This window comes from Pelobates fuscus, chromosome 6 (assembly GCF_036172605.1).
Source record: "Pelobates fuscus isolate aPelFus1 chromosome 6, aPelFus1.pri, whole genome shotgun sequence".
NCBI classification, from domain to species: Eukaryota; Metazoa; Chordata; class Amphibia; order Anura; family Pelobatidae; genus Pelobates; species Pelobates fuscus.
In genome coordinates, this window is record NC_086322.1 from 85,359,813 (window position 1) to 85,380,517 (window position 20,705).

Here is a 20,705-nt window from a genome sequence, read left to right on the forward strand (position 1 = left end):
GTGCCAACAGTCTCATGAGGAAGGAATGGCATTTCTTGGGCAATTCCCAGAATTCCCCTCGGCGGTGGGGACTCTCCGCCTTCTTTCCCTGTCATCGGCTGAATGCGCATGCGTGGCATGAGCCACGCGCGCATTCAGCCAGTCCATAGGAAAGCATTCTCAATGCTTTCCTATGGACGCTGGCGTCTTCTCACTGTGAAAATCACAGTGAGAAGTACGGAAGCGCCTCTAGCGGCTGTCAATGAGAAAGCCACTAGAGGCTGGAATAACCCATTGGTAAAAATAGCAGTTTCTCTGAAACTGGTATGTTTACTGCAGAAAGGGTTAATCCTAGATGGACCTGGCACCCAGACCACTTCATTGAGCTGAAGTGGTCTGGGTACCTATAGTGGTCCTTTAACTAGACACTCTCTTGGCAACAAGATCAGACTAAAGAAGAAACACTGCCCACCATGGAGATTAAGACTGTGAGCCAATGACAACACATAAGGAAGTTAATAGGCTCAACTTCACAGGGGTGGAAAGATCAAGGATAGATTCAGGCTACTGAGAAAATTCAAGGGTATGCCCATACCAGAGGCACTGGAAACATCTAAACAAAGGTTGGCAATCAGACTGAGCAGAGGCAACGCGAATAAATGCCCTGTTTACTAAAGAACCATCCAAGGTGCATACACAGCTGCATGGTAACCACAACATATTCACCTAAGACCCACACTGAGCAGAGACTGAATAATACTGTGAGAACATTTGGGAGAATGACCAATAATATCCTGGCCAAGTGGAGAGCTGGTAACCCTGGATGTCAAGACCCAGAAACTACTCACTACGAATACAAGATTCCACCTGAAATCCAAGACCCAGAGACTATACACCAGCTAGAATGAAGGAAGTCAGGACCTGATGAGTGTCAATGTTACAGTCCTAGATGAAACACAGAGGATCCACAAGTACATCATGAATATATACAGAAATAGACTAAGTGGTGGATAAACCAACACCAGTCAGTAGGTAGAGCGCTCAAAGTGAGGTAACTCACCCCCCTCTTGGGCTGTATAGATAACCTGGAGGTGGGGATAAAGAAAAAAAGGCAATATCATGTAATAAGTTTAGATTGATAGTGAAGTGGTATTCAGAGAAAAATGGATCCACTCACATGGTTCTGAGCCTTAACAGGACAGGCTCAGATCGCTTTAGCAGGCGTGTTTAGGATAACACGAAACCTTGCACAAGAAGGAGGTCACGCTGTTCCTTTAAAAGATAAATTGGCAAAATTTGGTGCAGTATGTAGGGGTAACACAATTTAGGTGACAGGATACAGAGAACTGCTCACCTGGATACCGATTGATGAAGCCGACCGGCGAAATGCGTCTCGGACATCCTGCAGGACTGAGGACTTATTCAAATTATTGATTTTTATATTGATTTTATTTACAAAAGTTTTTTTATTTCTAATAAATTCTTTTTTTACCTAACCTTCTCCTGCTGATGATATATCCTGTGTTCCTGCTATCCACATATAGGGTTTTGTGTCCCCTTACTGACACATATGCCAATATCCTCAGATCCAGGGTCTAGGCTCTGAATCAGGTGAGCAGTTCTCTGTATCATGTCACCTAAATTGTGTTACCCCTACATACTGCACCAAATTTTGCCAATTTATCTTTTAAAGGAACAGCGTGACCTCCTTCTTGTGCAAGGTTTCGTGTTATCCTAAACACGCCTGCTAAAGCGATCTGAGCCTGTCCTGTTAAGGCTCAGAACCATGTGAGTGGATCCATTTTTCTCTGAATACCACTTCACTATCAATCTAAACTTATTACACGATATTGCCTTTTTTTCTTTATCCCCACCTCCAGGTTATCTATACAGCCCAAGAGTTACCTCACTTTGAGCGCTCCACCTACTGACTGGTGTTGGTTTATCCACCACTTAGTCTATTTCTGTATATACTATATTTGTGCTGAGTTGTGAGAGGATTGCACATTGGTGGTAGCAGCACTATATATATTTTTTTCTACCACAAATCATTTTAAGCGCCTGAGTACACAATAATACTCTTTGCCCTTATATACATCATGAATATGGCTACCAGAGGTGACCTGCTAAGAGAATGCCTGAGACAACAATAGATAGAGGATGCAGAGAAGGAGGAGGTTCCCTGGCAAGACAAACCTCTCCATGGGGTGTACCTATGGCAGATAGTGGATGTGGATCACATTACAAAATCTTACCAGTAGTAGGAAAAGGCAGGACTGAAAGACTACATTGAGGCACCAATCCTAGAAGCACAAGAACAGACACTCAGAACCAGATCAATAGAAGCAAGGGTCTACCACACCATACAAGATGTAGACGGTGCAATGAGGTCTCTGAGAAAATTCAGCACACAGTGGCTAAGTGCAAGATTTTAGCAGTGGCAGCAAACACAGAGAAGCACAACAAAGTTGATGGGATTGTGTACCACAATATCTCCACAGCATATGGGCAGCATATGGGAGATACCACAAAGGGCAGTTGAGAATGACAGGGCTAAGATTCTGGGATGGAGGGGTGAGATGTCATTGAAGAAAGGCTGAGGGAAGGCTTAGTTAGCATGGAGTAGGGGGCCCACTACTTGACATTCATAGCCAACAAGTTATGAATGCTGACAATGGATGATGCACAGATTTATCACTAGCCAGCCACAAACTCTAGTTCCAGGCAAACTAATGAAGGCTGCCAGCGATGGAGTAACACTTCCTGCACCAACATTAAATACCTCTGTATGTGCAGCATTTTATACTGAAATGGTGTACATACAGGCCTCATGCACCATGATCATTTCAACCCACTGTAATTGTCATTGTGTTTGGAGTAACTCTGTGATGGCATTAATTTATTCTGGCAAATGTAAACCTTGACATTTTTTCAGAAACACCAAAATCATTAGATTAAAATGTTGCGTTTTTGATGTGCACAGTTCCTTTTGATACACAGTAGTAGAGAGGCCCACATAAATTATTTAATATATTATAATCTGCTTATTATTGTTTCATAATTAAAATATTATGTAATGAGTATTTTGAGTCATACAAATAAAATCCATTATTTTGTTTTACTTTATCTTTTATTTATATTACATAGTAACTTTCAATATACTGACACAACTGTATTTTTGTACAAGCACAAACAAAAAATGTAACACAAAATATTTTAGATTCCCCACAAATCAAATCTTGCGTCTAAAGCAAGTTTTTCTAACAAACGTTAGAAATAATTTCCATTAAAATCAAGGTATTTCAATCTCCTCACATTGGCAAGACGTCCAGGAATTGGAAATCAATTATGAAGAAGATATGCATGAAGAGAAGGACACATTTAACATTAATTATTGAAAATGCAGTGCACATTGTCTTACTTTGTTTTGCCTTTTTGTTAATCAAACCACAAACATCAATTTTATTTGTATAAATGCAACATTCCAGTTCCTGTTTAAAATTCACAGAAGAGAAATCAATCACTTCCATTTAATTCTGATTGTGGTATGTAATGTTATTTTCACAGATTGGGAACTATTGGCATATTACTTATATTGTTCTGTTGAGAATGCTGGTCCGTTAGCACACATAGCATCAGAGTGGAAACGTTCAATGCACGATATCACTCTTCAAAACGGGACAAAGACACTATAGGTACCTAGACCACATAATTTCAATTAAGTGGTCTGGGTGCCCAATTTTAACCCTACAAGTGAAAACAATACCATTCTGCAGAATGTTTAAATGCCAGTAGTGGCAGTCCTTCAGACAACCACTAGAGGCACTTCCAACAAAATAGCAGATTAAAACTTTGCTATTTAAATCAGATGGTCTCATAGAGACATAGACATTTGTATTCCTAACACTATAGCGTTCCTTTAAATGTAGGCAGGAGACCATTAATCTCAATCTATATTCTGAAGCAGAACATATTGAGTTAAAACTATGTAAGAGTGCAGTTGAATCCTTCACTACCAAAATCGAGTATAAACATTGTCATTTTCATGTCCTTTGCACAATAACGTTTAGTCCATAATCCCTCACTCAATCTCATTTATGCTCTTGGAATGCTTAGTTACTGGTTACTAATATAATGCCTGTAGGTTTGCTGATAATTTAAGCTCACTCCTGCTTTCAAACAGTATAGTAAGTTTCAATTGGTCATATTACTCCTACAGTATGGGAAGGTGGAGCAATGTATAGAATGATTTCACTGTTAGCATTTATTATCATTCATGAGATTGGTAAAGATTGCTGTAGCAGTTTTCAATACTTTTATTTTAGAATTATATGATTTAACTGTATGTACTCTATGTGGGCATTTTGCACAAATGCAGACATTCATTTTACATTATGTTGCTATTTTCAGTAAGGTGTACTGATACTAATGCCTTCTGGGTCCTTACAAATACCTAAAGCAAGATATTTGACCATTTGTATTCAGCTATGTTTGTCTAACCTAGTGTATGTGAGAAAAAATATAATTTTCGCTTTTATACTAACATTTCAGACACTGTTTGAAACATTGTAAGGAACAGACGATGTTTATTGTCTAAAGTTATTATATATATAATATATAATATATGTCTAAATATTATATAAAGGATAAATAATTGAGAAATAAAAATTTTGCAATTTTACATACGTTTAATATATGTCTACAAAGCAATATATACACAAAATGTATGTGTCATGATATGTCTATATGCTTGCTATGCATCCATTGATTTGAAGAAATGTTATGCTAATATTTTTTTCAATCAAAATGTGCTTGATTGTGAAGGAATTAAGTAAAATAAGTGTAATTTCTGAACTGCAAATAGTTGAATGAAAAACCTGCAGTTTCTTATAATGAATGCTGCAACTGCAAAAAAAAAATTAAAACTTAGGCATTTTAGTCTCAATATTGCAGTTTGAATTTAATTTGCAAAAATTCTGAGTTTAGTGCATTAGCTGCATGAATTTAGTCTTCAATAAAGGAGAACTGCAAAACTTTAAATACTTATTTACAGTTACACTTGCTTACTATAAACCAGTGAGAATAAAGAAAGGAACCAAATATGCCATTGATACATGATTTTTAATGCGTTATATATACACATGAAATAATATACCAAAAAATAAACTAAAATTATAAAACTCAGCTTTACAGAGACACTATTGTCACCAGAACAACTACAGCTTAAAGTAGTTGTTTTGGTGAGTATAGCATGTCCCTGCATGCTTTTTTCAGAGAAAAGGCAGTTTTTACATTACTGCTTTGGGACACCCAAGTAGCTGTCACTCAGATGGCCACTAGATGTGCTTCCTGGGCCATTGCTGCACATTCAACGTCTATATGCTCTGGATGGAGCCAATGAACTTTCCGATGATGGAGCCGATGAACTTTCCACGTAGAGATGCATTGAGTCAATGCATTTCTATGAAGAGATGCTGATTGGTGCAGAGCCTCCCAATGGGAAAGCATTGGATTGGCTGAGTTATTAAAGTTTGATGATCTCAGCTAGGGAGGTGAGGTATGGGCGGGGCCAGCCATGACTGGACCCACGCAGAGCTAGAAAATGGTAAGTAAATCACCTTTTTTTACCAGAGGTAAGGGGAGGACACGGGGCTAAACAGCTATATAGACCTATAGTGTCTGGAATACACATTTGTATTCCTGACACTATAGTGTTCCTTTAAAGTTCCTAAAGCTGCAGCATTTGCCGATGTACATTCCTGCAGCAGACAGACCCCTCAAGGAAGCGACTCAACCAATTAGGTGCCTTTCATTTGGGGGCTATGTTTTATATTCGTATTCTATAAATCCCTAGTCATCGGGATTTTATATGATATGCATTTATTGCCCAGTTGCCATTCAGCTTATCACACGGGTGAAACCAATAAATAAGCTGATAACAGCGATACCATCACTGCTATCATTTTATTCACAGCCCAGTTAACTGACTTATAACTGCAGCTTTTTTTACATATATATTTTGCTATAATTGACAATAAGCATGAAGAGTATTCTATGTAACAGATGCAATGAGTATACCTTGCTATGGTACTTATAGTGACCCACATGATAAAGAATCAAATTATCCAGGCTGAAAAAGGCAAAGATGGAAAAATATTCTACTGCTATAATTCCAATTCGAGTTTTTACAGAAATGTTACATAAAAAATATCTGTTTTATAACTGAACCTCACTTGTTATGTATTAAGTTTGAAATTCATTTGTAAAATCACCCATTGAGTGTATGCTTTGATGATTTATTGTTTCCTAATTTCTATCAAACAATAAAGTTATTGTTAGAGGTTTGTCTCTTGTATCCTTTGCCTCGACAAACAGATTTCAAATGCTAAATCTGATTTGTATCAATATTCATATTCTCTCATAAAATAACAATGCATAGATTCAGATGCTAGCTAGACAATGATATCAGGAGGACATATTTGCCTTTGTAAGACATAACCCAAAGTCCACTGCATGTATATCAACAAAAATGCTAATAATGGATTTGGATTTGGTTATGCTACACATGAAGTGCTGAAATGAGTGAAATGAGTGGGTAAATTTGCATACCGTTTGTAAAAATCTTCATGAAAGTGATGTTTGTGTACAGAGTAATGTAAAAATCTTAATGTAATACAAAAATAGATTTTTGCCATGCATAAGCTATTGTAATCGCTTCATTGTGTGACAAAGTGACAGTCACATACAAATGTCTTTGAACACCAATACGTTGATAATTTTGTCGCAAACAATAGAATACATTATGTTTAACAATTAACAGAAACGTGGGAGCTATTTTACAAGATTTGTTTTTTATTAACCCTAGTAAAAAAAAAAACACATATGCCTAGCAGATATGTAACAATGACAAAACAATTTACCTCTTTTGTCATGTTATCTACTATGTTGTTTATGTTAGAACTGCAAGTTTCATGTACTGGAATGCATTTTAGTAGATGTTTTTGTGTTGTGATTAAAACCCAAGGGAAGATGTTTCAATAGATGAAAAACACCTACTTACAGCTAAGATAACCCTGAGATAACACTGACATAGGGAGAATGGGAAATATCACATTTACAAGTGCTTAGAGTACTTTTACTTAGGAAGAAAGAAAGCCATAATGACAAGAAACCTTTTAGGGGGGATGGATAAGAAAAACAAGACATTTGCCACAGGCTTAGTACATCCGAAATAATGATGTCCTCAGTGTATAGGCTACTTAATGATCCCATGTGTCTTATTTCCCCTTATAATAACAAATGTGCAATGAAGCAAATATAAAGTAATGAATATTACAGCAGTGTGTTCAAGCCTTTATTAAAGGAATGATTCATTCGAGCAAATAAAACATTTTGAGAATACTATTCTGATGGATAGATTATATAGATAGAGAGACAGACAGGTAGGAAAGACAGGCAGGATTGACAGACAATATATGAAAAGGTTGGAAAGATAGAGGATGGACGGAAAGATAGACAAATGAAGGATGGATGGTTGTGTGGATGGATGGACGGATGGGTAGATGTGCAGATAATGAATCTTAGAAAGGTAAACAAATAAGTTTGTAAATTATAAAATAAAATAGTTGTAACCAGGATTTTAATGAATCAGAACAATCTGTGAAAATGCCGCAATACTCTAGATTGCAGAGACCAAACCTGTCAGCATTATGGGAAAGATTAGAGCAATATGACATACAAAGAGTTCTGTTTTTTATACTGCTGGACTTAATCCCAGACCATGGGGTAGTCATCACGTTATTTAAAGATATTTATCTAGAACACGTGCAGTTTAGAAACTGAAGGCTATTTGTTATGATAAACATCCATAGTCTTGAATTTAAAAATATATCTGAATTTAAAAATATTTTAAACTTATTTTTGTGGAAAAAAAAATGCATGACAAATATAATTCCAAAACCCAAAGCAGGATATTTTCATTGATGATACGGTCCTCTGTATTACATTAAAGTGCAGTCAACACAACACACCTGATCAAGCACTTTAATATTTAGGATAACACAGCTATCCCAATAGTTAATAAACATGCACAAATAAATGCAATTTACTTTACCTCCTAATCCAGGCCTTAGACGGTTATCATATCCATCCAAAAGTCTATCTAGAATCCTCGTAAATATAGTAATGTTATTTTTTGCATCATCATCCAGTGTATCAACTGCATGTCCTTGCCTACAGAGGAAACAAAAAAAATGTTATTTTGCATAATTTTATAAATATACTTTATTTATCAGCAGTCAAATCTCATTTACTTGGAACTGCGTGTTATATTTAAAGTTGAAGCAAATGCTTAATGAGTTAATTAACTTTAACAACATACTTATAATGGAAATGTCTTAGCTGTAATCATTCTTTTTTACGTGATACACAATTTTGGAGACACATTTTGACATTGGCAACGATGTTCCTCTTACAATACCTGTGGTCAGATTTTTAAATTTAATACATATTCTATTGATTTCAAGAAAAATGCAATGAATGTATATAGTGCAGACAAAAAAATATATGTAAACATAGAAATTAAGCCTTAACAGTTCTCCTAAAGGGTCGTTGAAATAATATACAAGAATATAATTTGCTATTTGCTAGATAGTAAAACAAAACAATAATGTAAAAATAACGATTCTGTATACATCAATATACATTATCACACACATTATAACGAAAGTGTGCTTTTGAACTTGCATTATCCATAAAATATAAGCGGCATATATAAAATTCAAATAGTCTTCCTCATCATGTGTCAGCAATAGCATTAACCAGTGCTGCATAGTAAAGTATGTCAACTTCATGAGATGCATGTATACTGTAGGAATCATAATCAAATGAGAAAAGGCATAAATGTTATAAAGTAACACAGCATGTGTAGCTTAAAAAGCAGCATAAAAACTATATCATGCTCAGTGATAAAATATAATTTTGAAACATACACAAACTTTCCAAGCAGACAGGGACAGTTGTCTCATAGTCACTTTTACTATATATCTTAAAAACATATATTGCACAATATCACATTGATCAATCTACTGTTTTTGAAAATAGTATTTTGTATTCAATTCTAGAATTTAATATTTTTGGCATCAATGCCTGTTTTTCTTTCTTATAGGCGCACACAAAACACACAGGGACTTTAAGCAACAGATCTATATTTGCTTAAAATGATTTATACTTTCTATAACTTATATACACATTGACAATGGATGCTTTACTTTATTTATACTGACATTGCTTATGTGGTATACCGAAACCTACTACAGAATACCCACCATTTTTTAGACAATAATAATACATCATTTTATGGATGACATGGTAACCAATTCTAATAACTATTCATTTACATTATACATAGCTTTGATATTATAGTGTATTTATAGAAATTAGAACTTTGCTTTTATTTCCATAAAAACACAACATAAAACAAACAACAAAAACCTCAGCAGTAACAAAATGTGCCTAAGCCAACTATCACTATGGTAAAATATTGGCACTGTCCACTACCACCACCTAGAGGTTGAAGGGATGCACATTCTGTTGCACTAAGACAAGACAATTTACAACAAACAGTCAATCACTTTGCATTGTTCTTGTCAATACTCCCTACACAGAACATATGTCAGAAGAGCAGGTTGCTTACACATTCCCTGTGCTAATTTTCACACCACAGAAATATATAGACTAAAATATCAGGAGTCAATTCTAAGATACTATTGTCATTAATTCTATTAAAGTATATAAATGGTGTAGAATTGATAAGACAGTTGAGTTGCAGCTTGATTTCTTAATTTTCTGTAATAAACACACCATGCTTATTGCTATCACACTGCCTATTCTAACTTATGTAGTTTGAATAACAGTATCCACATATAATCTACAACTTGCACTACTACAATAAAACATATAGACTGATTGAGTAGTCTATCAACGGTAATGAAGGTTATTATAACTAAAATAGCAGAGGTATTAAGGTACTATTAGCTATTAATTCTAGAATCAATAAAACTACCAACTGCTTAAATACAGAACTTCGAAGAAGTAAAGTATGCCTTTGCCATTCATTTATATGCAAAAAAATATATATATTCTTACCTTGATAACTCCCACAACACCAGTGTGAGAAACAAAACAGTTTTCTTTGTGGAGAAGAGAAAACTGTTCTCCATAGTTTCTGTGAGAAGATCTTAAAACAGCCTCCACCTAAGATAGAGAAATATAATTATTCACAACCAGCAATTGCAAAGAGAAATCACTAGGCAACCAACACTGGATTCGAATACTGTGTGTGTCTGCCTGCAATCAGGCTCCATGAGGACAGTAATGAAGTCTTTATGTACTGTATGTACACACAGAATGCATTGCCTTTACAAAGCCATGTGCCATGTGTCCAGCTGGCCCTCAGAATCTCAATAAAGCATTTAAAAGCGATATGTTGCACGTGTGGATGACATTAAAATATAAATAAAATTAAATTGGAAAAAACAAAAAAAACAAAAAACAAAAAAAAAACAAGAATAAAGAAAAGAAAACACCAGTGAGCAGTGACCAATAGGACTAGCAGGCAGAGGCTGAGACTGACATCAGATGAGTGTGGTATGCCACTTAGCAACGTGTAGCAATCAAACCCAGATATTTGGACAATGCATGCTAGAGATATTTAGTATCTATAGTGTATTATCTCCAGGCACAGGGATCGTTCAGTGGATGGAGAATGGTCTCCTAGGGTGGTCCAGTCTTTGGGTGACAAGTTATTTGGGATGCACTAGCCTTCGTGTGGCGGTCCTCTGATGAGTGAGGGAAGGAGTTGGGTACCAGTGATGCAGGATAGTGGGTTATATACATATATATATTACCTGCAGTCAGTGGAGCTCTGGCTGAGTATTCTGAGAGCTCTGTGCCAGCGCTATGGCTGCAGATGATTCTTTCAGGTATGGAGAGGCTGCAGCAGCAAGCTAGCCGACAAGAGGATCCTGGCTGCTTTGAATGGAGGAGGGTCTGAGGCGGGGGCGCACTCTCGGCGGCCGCTGCTGGCTGGATGTGAGCGCGCTTGGAGTGAGCCGGGAGCGCGCACCGTACCGGGAGCCCCTCGCTCTCTCTCTCTCACCAGCTAATCCACAGTGACGAGATCAGGGGTGGAGAGTGCAGAGGAGGAGGCGCAGCTGGGTGCGCTGGGTCTGGTGGCCGGGGATGGAGAGATGCGCTGAGCTATTGTGTGAATGCCCATGCATGTATCCTGCTGCCCCCTGTGTGAGCTCTGCTGCCTCTCTCTCCCCAGTGCCTATAGCTGCAGAGGGAAAGGTGCAGGGGGCGCCTGCGCGGTCATAGAGCCATGCAGCTGCCTTCCCAGACACAGAGTCAGGATGCTGCACCTTAGGTGCAGCCTGTCAGCTCTTCTGCATGCTTAATAAGCTGCATACATCCTAAATGTCCATATAGCAGGGAGCAGGCATCCTTCTGCACTCCAGATGTGGACTACATCTCCCATAATGCTGTTACAGTGATAATGCTGGCAAAGCATCAGGGGAGATGTAGTTTACAACATCTGGAGTGCAGAATGTTGCCTACCTCTGCCATAGACTGTTTACCAATAACCCCCTCCCCCTTGACTCAGTATAGAGACTGTCACTGGGGCCAAGTACCTTTATGGCTTTAGGATTTTGTGCAGCGCCATGGGCTCTAGACAGTCGCCTTTTGTTCAGCCTGGCTATGATTGCTTGAATCCCTCCGTTTCCACATAGCTGTGCATTTACTGTTTTATCCATGTGTCCCCTTTAAACTTTCTAACTGCAGCCTAGAGAAAGGAGAAGTTTTAATGCACAATATATATGTATGTAACTTTTACAATTTCTTTGCGTTTTCTGCGTAGTCTGCAATGCATAGATTAATGCGTAGTTATGGAGACATTACATTTGTATAGATTTTTTTTTTTTTACTTTGGTGAAGATGAATAATCATGACACCTATAATTATTCTAAAATGATGGAGAAAGAAATAACGATATTCATTCTTCAGCCAGGAATGAATGAATATTGCCGACCCCTGATGGTTCAATTTATTTTAATGTGATGGAGATTGCAATTATCTACTTGTGAATCAGCTCAGTGATAGTGATGTAATTTATGCAGTGCCCTGACGTTATGGTCTTGCTTGCTGCCCCAGAAGTATGAGATGTTAATGCAAAGATATAGCAGTGTATGGATTCAATTCTTTTGGTTTTGGCCTTATGTGACCATTCAGTTAATTTCAGTTTAGTAATATTTGTTTGTGTTTATGTTTAGGCATTAAAGCTGCTTAAGCTCTTTAAGTGTCTGTAGTTTGTCATAAAAAAAAAGTCCAGGTTTCTAGAAAAATGGTAGATTCAGTACAGAAACTTACCAATGAGAAGGTGGGGGGCAGGGCGGGAGGGGGGGTTGGTAGCCTGCATGGCCGTTCTCCCAGATTGGGTTGTTGCACTATTCCTCTAGGGTAAAAACCCTCTTGACCAACTAAATATACACAAAACGGGGGTCAGAAGAGTGCACCAGTCAGGTAGATTACTAGGGGGAAAATGTTAATAAAATTATAAAATCACAATTTGTATTAAATTCATATGCACATCCAAATTCAAAGTGCAAAAAAACACTTACATTTATGCAAAAACTTGTTATCAAACTCTGATTATGTGGGAGCTTGGAAACTATAAGTGCAATATAAAATCGCTTTACAAATTAATTCAAGTAATCAATTAAGCTGGCTTCAAGTCTGCGTTTAAATTGACAATATTGAATACTGCATGCAGTGTTGAAACCAAATAAACAAAATGTAACACTGTCACCTTGTCTATACCATAACTGTAACTATTAAGTCCTGTTACCATATAAAACACAGTTAGAGGGCTAGTTAGTCAAAGCGTAGTCAACTAAATTCAGATACAGACCAGTAACCAGATGGAGATAGGGAGTGGACCAAATATCACAAATTTTATCACCAACCTGTGCAAAATATTATATTTATTTATTTATTTTTGTTACAAGAACAAAAGGGCTAACCTGAAATAGGGTATAGATAGAGATAAAGCAGCAAACACTCTGGCATGGAATTACTTCTATCTCAGCCTAAAGAGATAGAAAGGATGTTGCTTCAAAGGGAAATAATAGTTTATATGCTCAAGACAATACAACATTCAAGCAATAACAGGAAAAACATGCATTATAAGTGTGCATATGTGCTTAAAGAAAATAGACTCACAATAAATAGAGAAAAAAGGATTAGATATAATTGTATTACAATACATATAATTATATAAATATATATGCATATATGTTTATAAAACCTTTTTTGTTTTTTTATTATTATTATAAGTTGTTTCAAGGGTTTATAAATATGACACAGAACAATTATTGTGGATCCACTGAATGGGGATATTTAATGAATTGTTTGATCAAACACTCTATACTTGGGATTTAGGTTGTCATATCCCTTTAAAAATATTAGAAATGAGTGTTTATTTATAGGACTGGCGTTTTTTCTTCATATCTAGAGAAACATCCTTTTCACTTTTATTCACTGCACTTTATTATTTTATACAAAATAGTTTTTTATATTGTTTAATTTTGATGAATATAATTTATGTTGAATTGGGAGTTAATATAGATGATATAGTTTGACTAGTAGAGATGTCCCCAACAGTTCGCCGGGAACTATTCGCCGGCGAACATAGCTTGTTTGCGGTCGCCGCGGCGGGCGAACATATGCGATGTTCGGTCTGCCCCCTATTCGTAAAGGAGGTGGGAGGGTCCGGGAGGGAGGGTCTGCTGTTGATTGGCTGGAATGTGTCTGCTGACTGTGAGGTACAGGGTCAAAGTTTACTCAATGATGACGAATAGGGAGCGGACCGAACATCGCATATGTTCGCCCGCCGCGGCGACCGCGAACAAGCTATGTTCGCCAGCGAATAGTTCCCGGCGAACTGTTCGGGACATCTCTATTGACTAGCTATAAAAGCTACTAACATCCATTGTATAGTGATATATGAATAATGCATGAGGGTGTTTTGAGTCAAATATAGCTAACATGTTTTTCTAGCAGAATTTTGTGCTTCAATTACTTCTTTGATCTACATGCATTGTAGCTGAATGTGTGTGTCCGGTTGCCATAGAGATTAATGGGCGCTGGAACGCATTTGGAACACAGGTGTACTCGTGACGTCACTTCCGGTTTCGGCGATGATGGCCATTTCCGGTTTTCTGCCCGAAAAAGGGCGCCAATTTTATGGAGAAGCTAGAAACAGCTGATGAAGGAAGATTCCTTCTCCAATCCAAATAGAAGAAGATCTGCACGCCCACTGAATCCACCAATGGACTTAGGGATTAGCCCTATTTAAGGACACAGGGAAGGGTTTTTTTTTAGGACATGTTTGTTTGTAATATGTATTGATACATTTCAATTGTTTTTATTGCGGTCCCTGAGGAAGTTCATTTAGAACGAAACGCGTAGTACTTATTTTTTCTGCTCTTCATATCCTATACTGATTGGTGACTGCTTACTTTTTTATTGAATACATTTCTAATTTTTTACCCTGACCTGTGGTGGAATAATTACCTGGAGGTGATCAGAGAGATCTGTTGGCCCCCCATTACATCGGGGGAGGCACCTTAAGAATGCTTACACTTATCTACATCTAGTGAGTGCAAATATTGCTGCGCAGAAACTGTGTTGTTACAATATCACACTATGTTTTATTTTATGTCTTTTCTGTAGATTTACACAGCCATATCCCGAATTGTTTGTTGTGGTTCTCTATATATGATATAGGTCGCTTCTGGGTAATGACCTAGGGAGGCTGTCATTCGTGATCTAAAGTTAAGTACTACTCACTGTAAAATATTTTGCTATATGGGGCGGCGCCTGACTTCCGCTGCGGATGGTTGCTTTATTTTAGAGCTCCGTACCGGCAGGCATCTACTAAGCTAACAAACGCTGAATTACCCGACGAAACAACCTACCACTCGGTCCACCTCGTCCCCACAACGACCCCTCACCGACCCGACATGGGAGGAGGCAGGAAAACCAAAGACGGCGCGGAGGTAGCGCCGATATTCCGGGCCCGCAGGGAGGAGAGCTCCACACGTGGTGAAGATGGCCGCGATGAAGATTCCGACTCAGCGGCAAACGACACGAGCCCCATGGCAGCCACAACACCCCTCACGAAAGATGATCTCCGGCACCTATTACAGGAGATCAAAACAAATATGGCAGCTGAGTTTACCAGGCACCTGGCACCTATCACAGCAAGCCTCAATGACCTGACGCACAGAACCACCGCCATTGAGGACCAATTAGACCGCACCTCCACGCGGGCCCAGACAAACGAGAATGCCATTGCAGCCCTCCAAGAGCAGGTACGCCAGCTAGAAGAGGCCCAAGAAGACCTCAATAACCGTTCCCGCCGTAACAATATACGTATTCGCGGAGTGCCTGAGACGGTTGGAATTGACACCCTGGCCACCATGCTGCGAGAATTATTCTGCGGCCTGCTACCTGAAGCCTCACCAGAGGAGCTCCTACTAGACAGGGCACACAGGGCACTCAAAGCCCCCCTACCCAACGCAATACAGCCCAGGGACATTATTATCCGCATGCATTACTTCCACATCAAGGAAGCACTAATGTGAGCGGCCAGAGACATTCCACTGCAGATAGAGGGGCACCAAATATCCTTCTTTCAAGATTTAGCCCCAAGCACGCTACGCAAAAGAAGGGAACTAAGACCCCTCACCCTGGAACTAACCAGAAGACACATAAGGTACACCTGGGGACACCCTTTCAAGCTGCAAGTCAGACAGAACAACAGAACCCACACCCTGCACGATATCTCAGAAGCCACGGAATTTGCAGAACGCCTGGGCCTACCCGCCATCGACTTCACTGCCGAACCGACGGACAGGCGACCCACCGGAAGACCAGCACCCAGAGGCACACCATCGAACCCAAGTGGAAACCCCGCTTCCAGTGGATCTCGCCCTCCGACCACCAACTAACCACGACTAAAGGAATACGGCATTCTGGACCTGACGACCACCTCCACCGCAACCCCCACCCGCAACAAACCACCTGGACAATTAGAGACATCCTCGAGACCGCTGAGACTACAGCCCCACTTACCAGAGGACAGCGAACTATCAGACTAATTACCGTCAAGAACCAGATAAGATATCACTTTACCCTGATTGTATAAGATTAGCTCCTGATTTTTTTTTTTTTCTATAGATTTAAACCCCAAACTGGGTCTTACTTTTAACGCTATATACCAATATGGACGCTACATAGGCCCCGTCGGACCTAACCGAAACCCCCCATGTGCAACCCGCACATCTAGCATAGGGATACCTCTGCTTTGCCAACCCAGATGGCTGCTCACACCACTCCTACCCCCCCCCCCCCCCGACAAAAGGGGAAAAAAAAAGGGGGAAAATAAAAATAAACAATACCTACCACAAAAAGAACAAAAAATATATAAAATTGCCAAAAAAAAAATAAAAAAAAAATCAACAAAACGAAAACCACCTAACCCGCTACTATAGATCCCTTTCCACTACTGAAGAAGCCTTTATGGGCCTCACCTACCTAGCCACCTGAAACGCAGGACCCCTCACACTCCGGGATGTGCAGTCACGGGCCAACGCATACGCTGGCGTCCTATGCCACTGACCCCATGGCTAGCGCCATGTAACTTAGGGGACACCTAGGAATAGGAAGGTGAGTGACTCTCCACTGTCCCCGGGAAGGGACACGCGAGAAACTAACAATCCGTACCCACCCTAGTACTTCCCACCCAAACTAGATACCATCCCACACGATACAGGGTGCGCAAACACCAGGGTACCCACCACCAGATGAGATTACACACCTCTCTCCCCACACCTATAACCCCATGGGGGTTCCCCCCAGAGACGAGGACATAGGAGAATGAAGCTAATTCGAATTTTGGTATACTCAAGTTGTTAATGTTATGCATGCTATGTTTTAACTGTCTTATTTCTTGTGACGCACCCTCCTCCTAGGAGTCAGTAAAGGTTACGTAACAGACGGGACCCACCAACACTCCAGGGATAAAACGGACAGCTGACCCGACGGAAAGCTCTAGGACGCAACCCTATTTCACCACGACTTGACGGCACAGACCTATTACACCCAAACCCTCACGCGAGGTGAGAAACACTGAACCTGACTAAACCAACGGAGACACGGACCGACCACCACACACCAAGGTATGCACAACATCAGCCAAGATGCCTGCTGGCGACTCTGTTAGAGAGACCGCCAACCCCTGACGACACGACACCACTAGGGTAAGACTACCCACGGAGCGGCTAGACGCCCACCCCCGTTTACTACTGGCCACGCTATAAGCCCAGTAGCCCACCCCTCTCTGATTTCTTTTCTTTCCCTTACTTTACAGATCCCGTTAAGTCTTCCTTCCCACCTTTCCCCTCCCCGCCTCACCCTCACAGCCTTGGACCACTCGGGCACGCGGCCCACACCGGCTTACGCTCCCTACTCGGAAACCATAAAGGCGCACCTCCTGATACAATGCCCATGCAATTACGCTGTGTTTCCATCAACGCAAAAGGCCTGAACTCACCCACCAAGAGACACAGCATACTCAGATGGGCACACAAACAAAACATAGACATCTTACTGATACAAGAAACCCATTTCACAACCCATCGTGCCTTTCCCTTAACAAATAGGTACTACACGAAAAGCTACATGGCCCCCTCCCCAGACTCCAAGACTAAAGGCGTCGCCATTCTACTAAAAGCCAACTGCCCCCTCTCCGAGGTAGTATGCAACATGGACCCACAGGGATGCTACGTCACGATACAAGGGAAGGTTGGCACCATAACCTACGCCTTCTCCTCAATATATGCACCCACATTGCCAGACGCCTCCTTTTGGCAACAACTAACAACACACCTCAACACCTACTCTGCTGCACGCCTCGTAGTAGGGGGAGACTGTAATGCAGTCCACACCCCGGCCATAGACAGGACACATCTCCACACCACACGCACCCGCTCATCGCAGAATGACAATCTATTCCACCAATTCTTGACAACACAAAACCTAATTGACATATGGAGGGCACAACACCCATAGACCAGAGACTACACGTTCTACTCCCACTAACACGGCACGTATTCACGTATAGACCACTTCCTAGTGACTCCTAACCTCGTACCCCAGATCGCTAAATCTGAAATTGGATCCATATCCTGGTCCGATCACGCAGAGATAGCCATCACTCTGACCCTGCCGACAATACACAAACACTGGACATGGAGGCTGAACCCCCTCCTCTTACACGACAACCTTATTAAAGACAAAATTACCAAAGCATTGAAAGACTACTTCGACCTAAACACACAGGCAGACACCGCACCCACGACAGTATGGGCGGCTCATAAAGCGGTCATCAGAGGATCCCTCATCAGCCTAGCTTCACATAAGAAAAAAAGAGCACAACAGCAAATCACCGACACGATGGCGGAACTCCGCCATCTAGAAACTCTGCACAAAAAAAAACCCACTCCCCACCACGCTAACCAAACTTACTGCACTTAGAGACCTCCTCAAAAGCCTTACACAGAAAGACACAGCTAAAGCCCTGATGTGGTTGAAACGAACATTTTATGAAAAAGGGAACAAGGCGGACACTATGCTGGCCCGCCGCCTCAAACAACGAATTGAAGCCAAACGGATCTCAGTTATACGCACCTCAGACGGCGACACTAGCGATTGCCCAACACGAATAGGTAACATTTTTCAGGAATACTACACAGACCTCTATAACCACACCGACACTCCCAGCACAGTATAGATTCCCTGCACACCCGAATAGATAGATTCTTACAAAACGCATCCCTACCTAAGATGACCCAGGAGGCTAAAACTACAATGGGGAATGAAGTAACGGTGGAGGAGATGGCACTGGCCCTAGGGTCTTTCAAACCCAACAAGAGCCCAGGCCCGGGTGGCTACTCAGCCTTATACTACAAGGAATTTAGCTCTTTGCTCCTTCCCCACCTATGCAGGGTATTCAATGCCATGCTAGGAGGGGAAACACTCCCACCTGACATGACAGGCGCAAATATTTGCCTCCTACCCAAACCCGGAAAAGACCATCTAGAACCCTCCCACTATAGACCGATCTCTTTACTTAACGTAGACCTTAAACTTATGACTAAGGTCATGGCAAACAGACTGAACCCGCACCTAGGATCCCTTATACACCCAGACCAGGTGGGATTTATCCCCCACAGACAGGCCGCCGACAACACCCGACGAGCTGTAGATCTCATATGGCTCGCCAACCACAGACAAATCCCAACTGCAGTGATATCACTCGACGCCGAGAAGGCCTTTGATCGCCTCACATGGCCATTCCTTCACCAAACCCTAACGCACATAGGCATACCACCGGAATTCTCCTCTTTTCTACAAGCAGTGTACCACGCCCCTCAGGGAGCACTCCTATTGCCCAATATCCCGCCCCGCGCTTTCCCATCACAAACGGCACACGTCAGGGGTGACCCTTGTCACCCCTCCTGTTTGCCCTCTCCCTGGAGCCCCTACTCCAGGCGGTGCGCGCCAGCGCGGAGGTAGAGGGGATCAAATAAGGGGAGAAACATTCAAGATTTCGGCATACGCCGACGATATACTTCTGACCCTGACCAACCCGGAACACTCACTAGAACCCTTTTTAACCATAGTACGAGAATACTCCGATATCTCGGGCTATAAGCTCAATTTAAGCAAATCTGAACTCCTCCCTGTACAACTAGACCCCACGAGCTTGGAAAGAATACGCCAAAAATTCCCACTTAGGATCTGCCGCCTGGCCATTTCCTACCTCGGGATCCAATTAACAGCGGATGTGTCATCCCTATACGCTAAGAATTACACCCCCATACTTCTTAAAGCACATGAGGACCTGATCAAATGGAAACCCCTGGGGATATCTTGGCTGGGTCGCGTGACCTCCATTAAGATGAACCTCCTTCCGAGGTTCCTCTACCTCTTCCAAACCCTCCCGATCCCACTACACAAGCCAGACTTCAAAGCCCTCCAATCAGCTATTGAGACGTTCATATGGAACGGACGCAAGCCACGGGTGTGAAGGTGCACGCTGTACGTGCCCAAGAAAACAGGAGGTTTGGGCCTACCAAATTTTTTACACTACCACACGGCAGCACACCTAGCCCAGATTCAGCACTGGCATACACCGCCTGGGAAGAAGAGATGGGTTGACCTAGAACACCTGATCGTCGGACGAGACCACCCGTCCCTGTACATGTGGACGCCCAGACCTCACAGGCCCCTACCACCACCGACAGCCCCTGCGATCAACCATGCACTGGACCTATGGGATAAGACGAAAGACAAATACGAACTTTCCTCTTTCCTATCCCCGATGACCCCGATCTGGCGAAACAAACTGTTCCCCCCAGGACTCACACCCAAACACTTTGCCAAATTCGAACAACGAGATATCATCAGAATAGGACACCTCTATCAGGGCAATGAAACCATACAATTCACAGACATTAATGAATCCTCTTCCCTAACAACATTCAACTATTTTCTGTATATTCAACTGCGTAGCTTCGCAGCAATACCGAGCATTAAAC

General features: G+C 41.1%; 1 protein-coding gene across 1 annotated transcript in view; it reads right to left on the reverse strand.

Moving 5' to 3' along the window:
• GABRA2 (gamma-aminobutyric acid type A receptor subunit alpha2) overlaps positions 1–11,211 on the reverse strand; it is a 134,013-nt gene extending 122,802 nt beyond the window's left edge. The window contains exons 1-3 of the mRNA XM_063457919.1: positions 10,887–11,211; positions 10,126–10,233; positions 8,093–8,211 (exon numbers count right to left, since the gene is read on the reverse strand). Of these exons, the coding sequence (XP_063313989.1) occupies positions 8,093–8,211; positions 10,126–10,199 (193 nt within the window). The 5' untranslated portion in view covers positions 10,200–10,233; positions 10,887–11,211. The remainder of the gene's footprint in view (positions 1–8,092; positions 8,212–10,125; positions 10,234–10,886) is intronic.
• Between the last annotated feature and the right edge of the window lie 9,494 nt (positions 11,212–20,705).